General features: G+C 54.4%; 6 protein-coding genes across 6 annotated transcripts; 2 read left to right on the top strand and 4 right to left on the bottom strand.

The window, feature by feature from the left end:
- Positions 1–2: 2 nt before the first annotated feature.
- On the bottom strand, positions 3–803 carry DQ04_01311140 (hypothetical protein; the record flags this gene model as incomplete). Its single annotated transcript, XM_009310553.1, has 1 exon — positions 3–803. A coding segment is annotated over one exon (801 nt), but the record flags the coding sequence as incomplete, so codon positions are not given.
- A 138-nt stretch (positions 804–941) lies between these two features.
- On the top strand, positions 942–1,424 carry DQ04_01311130 (hypothetical protein; the record flags this gene model as incomplete). Its single annotated transcript, XM_009310552.1, has 1 exon — positions 942–1,424. One exon carries the CDS (start codon positions 942–944, stop codon positions 1,422–1,424), a length of 483 nt encoding a protein of 160 aa, XP_009308827.1.
- Positions 1,425–1,467: 43 nt separating this feature from the next.
- On the top strand, positions 1,468–1,845 carry DQ04_01311120 (hypothetical protein; the record flags this gene model as incomplete). Its single annotated transcript, XM_009310551.1, has 1 exon — positions 1,468–1,845. One exon carries the CDS (start codon positions 1,468–1,470, stop codon positions 1,843–1,845), a length of 378 nt encoding a protein of 125 aa, XP_009308826.1.
- Positions 1,846–3,417: 1,572 nt separating this feature from the next.
- Positions 3,418–4,641, bottom strand: DQ04_01311110 (hypothetical protein; the record flags this gene model as incomplete). The annotated part of the gene is made up of 1 exon (XM_009310550.1): positions 3,418–4,641. One exon carries the CDS (start codon positions 4,639–4,641, stop codon positions 3,418–3,420), a length of 1,224 nt encoding a protein of 407 aa, XP_009308825.1.
- Positions 4,642–4,734: 93 nt separating this feature from the next.
- Positions 4,735–5,052, bottom strand: DQ04_01311100 (hypothetical protein; the record flags this gene model as incomplete). Its single annotated transcript, XM_009310549.1, has 1 exon — positions 4,735–5,052. The coding sequence occupies one exon, from the start codon at positions 5,050–5,052 to the stop codon at positions 4,735–4,737; it is 318 nt and encodes a 105-aa protein (XP_009308824.1).
- Positions 5,053–5,701: 649 nt separating this feature from the next.
- On the bottom strand, positions 5,702–7,318 carry DQ04_01311090 (translation initiation factor 2A; the record flags this gene model as incomplete). Its single annotated transcript, XM_009310548.1, has 1 exon — positions 5,702–7,318. The coding sequence occupies one exon, from the start codon at positions 7,316–7,318 to the stop codon at positions 5,702–5,704; it is 1,617 nt and encodes a 538-aa protein (XP_009308823.1).
- Positions 7,319–7,610: the final 292 nt, after the last annotated feature.

The following is a 7,610-nucleotide window of genomic DNA, read 5'->3' as shown; positions in this document are numbered from 1 at the left end:
GCCTGCGCCACCGCACGCTCAACCGCTGCCGCCAATTCCTTTGCCCTCGCCGCTGCAGCGCCTGCCCCCACAGCTGACAACTTCGCCTTCCCCACCGCGTCCCGAACGAGCGCAACAGCACCGCCGTCGGCCTTCGCTCCTTCTTCGACCAAACTCGCCGCCCTGTCAGCTGCTGCCACGGCCTCCCTGGCGGTTACTGCCGCCGCTTTGGCACTCTCTGCGGCCCCTGCGGACTCCTTATCGGATTGTGCAGCCTTTGCTCCGGCGTCAGCAGCGCTCGCCGCGGCTGAGTCGGCTGTATTCCTTGCCTCTATATCACACGCATGCTCCTTCGCTGCCTCTTCGGCGATGTTCGATGAGTTCACAACGTCTGCCACTGCCTTCCGTGCACTCTTCACTGACTCTGTGGCGCTGTTTATTGCCATCTTTGCACTTCCCGCAGCCTGCTGAGCTTTCTTCACCGCATCGTGGGCACCTGCAGCCGCCTTCTCCACTTCAGCAGCTACAGCATCCGCCTTGCTCAGCATTGCAACAATTTCAGGCGCCTTAGCATCAGTCGACTCCCCCCTTCTCTCAGGCAAAACCATCATCACTTTTGGTTGCACTGTAATCACTTCCTTAGCCACATCTGCACCAACACGATCGGTAGCCTCGTTCTTCACCTCACTCTTTCCAGAAATTGGCTTCAGCCGCAGTGCGTCATTTATGTACTCTAAGCCCTGCTCATCTTTAGCCGTCACGCACACGCAGAAGAAGCACTGAGAAAGAGCCAACACGCACAGCACCACGCGGCGCACCATCATCACTCCTCCTGCTCGCATCATTACTGCTGCCTGAGAGTATCCTTCTTGGCAATGTGTCACGCAATCTGAGGGAAGAGGCACAAAGAAATTAAAGCAGGGGAGCAGCACCACAAGCACACAGCCGTGTTCGCTGAACCAATGCAAAGAAGAACTTCACCCGACCACAGGGTGCCACTCTACACCACTACGCACACACACCATCTCTCTCATCCCCTCCGCTCACAGAACAGCCTGCAACGCCAGTCTCCGCCTCGTGTGGCGCACCACGCGCAGCGCGGAAGGGAAGCCAGCCACTCTACCCCCGCAGCAAAAAAGGGAAAGAGTGATGCATCAATAATGGAAAAGAGGCACACTGGAATTATCAGCCGCATTAGCTGCAGTACTCCACCTCCCACACACACACGAGGTCACTGGGAGACAGCCGAGGCCCCACAGTCCCTGCCGCGGCATCACAACACAAACAAGCAACCAAAGCGCCACGCACCACACGCCGTGCAGTCACCCAACGTCACCTCTACGGTCACCAATACACAGGCAGAGAATACAGCCGTCCTTACAGGGGCAGTCTGTGTGAGAGCAGCACCATCCCATCCACATGACTACGCCACCTCCGCCGAATAGAAATCGCCCACCTCCACACCTTCACACGCAAAGGAGGGACGCAATGATCAAGAACACATCCGCCGTGACGTCCATACGAGAGGAGAGTGTATGGGCGCCACGCAGCAGCAGCAGCACCAACCAGCACAGCACAAATGAACCACACTCCACATCGCAGGGCCCACTAGACCAAAGCAAAGGCAGCACAGCACACTGCGCGTTAACGCAGCCATGCAATCACCCACGTACAAATGAAGTCGACGAAGAAAGCAACGCTACCACACGTACTCCGCCCAGTCTTTATGATTCCATGGATACCTTCGTTAATCAGAGAACAATGCTAGATTCAGCTATAGATCGATCAATAAGACATTTGCTCAACGCCATAAGATGCAAGCTTGGAGGTGACACAGAATCAGAGGGTATTACTGTAATGACTTAGGGCTCTAACAGTGAAACCCGAAGCAGCTTAGCGTCCACAAATAGTTTCAGCTATAGCATGTCAAACCGATAACAACACGGCTGTCGTCGCATCCATCTGTTAGGTGAAGAAAGAAAAGTAGAAGAGCGAACGTGCGAACAATGCGCAACGACTCTGCAGGCCATTGGTGCATTGAGCATCAATTTCCCTCAGGCATATGCATTAGTAGGAGAGGGTAATAATCTCTTTTCTGATGGCGTTGTACCAGTGCACTTCTTGTCGATAGCACCGAGGGCATACAAATGTCCCCTGAAGGTCCTTACTCAAGCCGTCGTTGCATCCCAAGTCAAGCAAACGTAGTAGTGGTAGGCGTTCGATGCCACCTCATGTCGTAACGCAGGTATAACCACCAAGGGTGAGCTCCCCTAATAGATAGATGCATCCCAGTGAAGAGTTCATATTTCTCTCTCACGTTTAGACTTTACAAGAAGAGCCTCTGTTGATGCGCAAGGCGACTCAGAGGCATAACAATCCGCAGTTCATCGGTTCCCTCCAAACAAATTTATGCCAATATCCCCAACTCTGAAAATATACACATTTCGCAAACACCTCCACAACTGAGAAAGCGCAGCTGAGAACGCTTGCTACGCATATCAATGCATCCCAGAGAGTCATTTGCGAGTGCCTAACCAACACCAGGGAGCTCGCACGTGCAGCTCTTCTAAGTAGCATGAAATGGGTTGGTGCTTCCATCGCGCTGAAGTTCCGACATAACACATGTATCGCTGTGCCGCCTCTCCGCTTCTCTACAGAGCTCCACCACTCAACTCACCGAGCTCTGCATGGAAATCCACTTTTTGCCTGTACGGGCCGTCGCGCTACCCGTACGCAGTTGGAAGCCCACATCCAGGCGAGTTAGTTAAGGAAGTGGGATGTTGACTTTAAAAGCGACGCTGTGGCTCCATAATTACTTTATTCTTTCCGGTGTGGCTCTCTTCGGTGAAAGGATCAAACTGAGCATGAAGAACAAATCTAGCTTTTGGAGACGATGTGTAGGGAGGAGGGCATTAGGAGTCGGACACAGAGCTTGAGACAACAGCTACGGCAGGAGCCGTGTGTCAGCTGGATAAAACATGATTCCTCAGTTGTTGCCATCACCTCATCCAATCAAAGGCAAGACGGCTGTGAAAAAAAAAAAAGTGGGGTCTGTTGCACGTAGAGGTAGCACTCAGCGCAAAGAATCCCCCCGGTAAAAAAACAACCACAAAAACAGAAACATCGTAGACCAGAATAATAACTCAAAACAAAACAAAAAAAAAAAAACGAAATCATGTCACCCCTCTCACCCCCAAAATCCCTCCTTCATTCTTATTTTATTCGCTGGGCCCAGGGAGTTGTAGCAATGCCACGCCACATTCGCTTCTGTCCGTCCTGTATGCCCTCTACACAGACACATACCTTTTTTTGTCTTCTGTCATGCCGGAAGAAAAACGGCACAGTCAGTGTAGGCGTCTTTCCTCCGTTGCCGTGTGAAGAAGGGTATCGTACGCAGGGCACTCTGTTTCCGCGGCACTTCCTTCTGCTGCCTGCATATCACACGCTGGAAGATGTGATGCGATCCAGCCGCTCGCGTCGCCCCGAAATGGCCCGTTGAACCAATTTCTCTTGTATTGTTGTTTGCTCTGCGTGGTAAAGCGTTACCACATCATCCTTGATCACGCATGTAAACGGTGGCACGGCGTCCCCCGCCGAGCGCAAGTCTCCTCCAAGGGAACGAACTCGCGCAGCTGTGACAAACACCACCAGCGGTTCTGTGCTGAGGTGGTACTTCTGGCAGTATTGGCGCATGCACACCGTGAGGGGTATATTGTAGCGCTGGCCATTGTTGTTTACACACTCAATGGGGGTGCATGTTTCACTTGTCACCTTCTCTGGATCCTCTAGTTGTGCAGCATTGTACAGCATGTAGAAATCTGATACCGGTGACGGTGTATGTTCGCAAGGCTCATGGTGTCCGTCATCCTGGCCACACGAAGACGGCGGCCTCGGCGGCGTAACTGCAGGTGCAGAACGAGGAATAAGAATTCCGCAGCCTCTCTGCGCGGACAGAACCGTCGTACCGAGCGCAGGCAACTCCTCCTCTGTGATCCAATATGGGGACGTATACTGACGGTACGAGGGATGTTCCTGCAGAATGCGCCGAACTCGTAGTGGGTGTGGACGTCCTGCGGCGTTGAGTGGTAGATTTGGCGACTGTTTTGGATTCATCCCTCCTTTCAGTGAGGCACTCACAACCGCCTCTGGTGCGTCTGTTTGCTCAAGGTTATACAGCTCCACCATCTGCATCGTAGTGGGAACGTTCACCGCTACCGCGGAATCCTTGACGGTGTGGCCGAGACGCGCCAAAGCACCTTTAGTTGCCCACACAGGCGAGCGGAATCGTCCCGCCACTGCGGCCGCACGCAACCACTCCGCTACCTCGCCCTCGTAGAGTGTCTCGCGGAGGTTCATTGGGTGGTAGTACGCCGGCATCGTCACACCTCCTGTGTGTCCTATGCTGAGTGCATCGTCGCTGTCCAACTCCCTCGTGCTGGGCGGCTGCGCGGTTTCTGTCGCTGGTGCAGCATCATTGCCCTGTGCGGCCTCCCCCAGGAGGCTGTCAAGCGACTCCTTGACGCTTGTGAAGACTGCAACATGCGGCGATGATACAGATGCCCCCGCCGTCGCTGGTGGTGACACCTGCGGCGAAGCGCCCCTCTTTTTGACTGTACCGAACGAGCGCGATGCCGCTCGCGCCAGCGAAGTGCCGCGCAGCATGAGTCGGACCTTTGTGGTGGAAAACATATCTGCTCGCTGCCTCAGTGCCTTGTGGCTAGTCGTCTGTTGCTCTGATACGGCTACGAGAAGAGGCTAGTCACAATAAGAAGAGAAGGGGTGAACAGGTTTGCTGCCGTCATGTCCCACCCATGCTACCACATGGCGTGCAAGGAAGAGAAGCATCTGCAAATTCACATCGCCCAACTCCATTTCCACAGCTCCACCTGTGTGTGCACGTGTCAGCGCATCAACACGTCGCCCATTCCTCCAACATGTCAAGTCACTCCTTCTCGAACAGCTACGCTGGACCACCCAAATAGTACCTCCCCCGCAAACCCACACAGCAGAAGTCCATAGCTCAACAAAAGAGCGAACGAAGAACTCGAGTAAAAGCACGGGGGTGAGGTCCATTCGTTCCTCTAACCTGCTGAAGTGACCCCACACGATTTCAAAGCGCCTTTGGGTTTTTGTTGTTGTTGTTGTTGTTGTTCTGGGGTGTGTATGTCATCCTGTGTTGGGGGATGTGGAAGACCAATGCCCCGCGCCCACACCCTGTGCTCCCACGGAGAGTGTCCAGGCTTCAGAAAACAAAGCCGTCCATACGCCACGGAAGAACTCTCACACATTTCTGTAAGTGTAGCAGAGGGGCGCAGTCACGCAAGGTCATTGCATCACCACCAGCAGGCTTCTCTTTCTTGCTTTCTCACACCACACACAGATATATATATATATATAACTTGTTGTAAGCCCTATCAGCACCACCACAGCAACCGAAGCAATCAGTAGAAGACGCGAAGAAGAAGAAAAACAACAACAAAGAAAGCACAGAAAGAAAAGCAAGAGTAAACGGAGGCTTTTAGACACAGACACATAAAGAGGAATGAGCAGGTGTGGGAGTTACTCCACGAAACCGGCCCACACCTTCACACATTAGCTTTTACTCGGCCCTGCCTAAATGTTTTAAAAGGGGCTTCATCATACTCAAATGAATCCACAAGCACACACACACATACACACAGATGCACAAAGCGTCAGGACTCACAGTGACGCAAAATGGCACCTAACGCTTCTTCTTTTTCTGGACCACGACTGTTGCGCCTGGAGGTCCAGCGGGTTTGGCCTGCTTTGGCGTCGAGGAGTCTGGACGCCGCAGGAGCGCTGCAGCAGCGGCACTCGCGTGGGGCGGTCGGTACGGCTGCGGCTTTGTGGGTTTGTCTGTCTCACTGCGTGGAGAGGCAGACCGCATTGGGTAAAGCCGCGTCTCTTGGGTCCGCACCCAGTGTGCACCGTAGAGCGTAGAGTACTTCTGCGTCAGTAGGTGTTCACCGTTGTTTTTGTAAAAGACGAGCTTGTTGTCGATGCGTAGGCGGGTGAAGACGATGGCGCAGAGAAACACGTGCGAGTCTGGAGCCCACGTCTGCACGCTGCTCTTCTCGTTAAACTCCCCAGTCGCCAGTGCCCCTGCAGAGGATGGCGCCGCTGTCACCGCACGGATATTGTTATTGTTATTATTATTATTATTATTATTATTTTTGCCCTGGGCACCTCGAGTGGTTGTTGGCGGGTGCACATCGAAGAAGACGAAATCGCCGGCAAGATTTCCTGTCCCGCCCAGAACACAGAAGCGGCCGTTCGGGGACCACAGAATGATGTTTCGCGGCGCCTCGCCAAACGTCATGAGCGCCACACCCGTCTTGTCATAGAGCGTCGTCTTGTTTCGCGGCATGGTGCCGTGCACCACCATCAGCTCATCCGACGTGGGGCTCCACTGGCAGTCGTGCACGGACTCCCCGCTTGGGAACTTGATCTCCTTGAAGCTGCGGCCGCCAACATCCACGAGAAAGAACGCCACTGTACCGTAGTAACTCTTGCCGCTCTTGTCACTCTCCGACTTGACGAGCAGCGCCACGTGGTTACCCGACCCGCTCCACTGCACTGTTGCCGACTCCGCGCGGCCAAACGGCACCTGGTACATGGGACCGTCCAGCACATTTGGCAGGCGGTAGAAGAAGAGCGTGCCCTGCGTCTGCTTGTGGAATGGTTTAAACATCGCGAGAATGGGTGTGCCGCTTGGGCACATGGATAACTCAATCTCCTTGTCCTGCGGCAGCTGCAGATCCAACTTGGCAAGCACCGGTGTCTCGCCCTTGCGGAGGTCGCCGTCCATCACGTGCAGGAAGCCCTGCACCGGGCGCACGCAGCACTGCTCCTGGCTGCTCCACACGATGCCGGGCCACCGCGCCTGCACGCAGCGTCGCAGCAGCCTCCCCGTCGCGACGTCGTACATCGCCATGTTGCCCTCCGGTCGCTTGCTGTCCATCATGGCGTACGTCACCAGCACAGTTCCCTGTGGGGAAAATGAGAGCGCCACAACGTTGCGTTCCTCCAACTCGAAGAGCAGCTTTAACTCCCACTCGGCCCCTTCTTCTGTTTGAAACAACTCGCTGTATCGCACGTGCGTCGTTGTAGCGTGGGCAAATGCCGTTGCCTTTGCGGGGTTAAAGCACACCTCGCATTCGCGGTAGTCACCTGTCATGCGACTGGACTCCACTTCCGTCAATGTCCGCTGCTTCTCGGAAAAGGAGGCGAGGACAAGGCTGTCATCCTTGCGCAGAACAATAGGAAGTGACGCGATAGCGCCGGCCTGCTCCGCAGGAACAGCAGTAGAACCCTGCATGAATGAAGACACGTCAACAAAGAGACCTTGTGTGTTATCTATCGTGTTCTGCGAAGTGAATGGCTTAAATGGAATGTGCGTTTGCCCAACTATGCTGCTGTATAGGGCCTCTTTTGTCACCTTCACTGCGCTGCCACGTTCTTCGCAGTGCAGCGCCACGCGACGGGGGAGGAGGGGAAGATCAGAAGCAGCAACAGCATACCAGAGGCAACGCAAGGGAGACACGGCAGGATACTCACTTCATCCACTGTGCCGCCCCCTCCCAAGCAACACAAACACACACACAGAGATA

Source organism: Trypanosoma grayi (assembly GCF_000691245.1).
Source record: "Trypanosoma grayi strain ANR4 Tgr_131_V1, whole genome shotgun sequence".
NCBI classification, from domain to species: Eukaryota; Euglenozoa; class Kinetoplastea; order Trypanosomatida; family Trypanosomatidae; genus Trypanosoma; species Trypanosoma grayi.
Note: the sequence above shows the minus strand (reverse complement) of the source record. Positions and strands in the feature narration are given on the sequence as shown.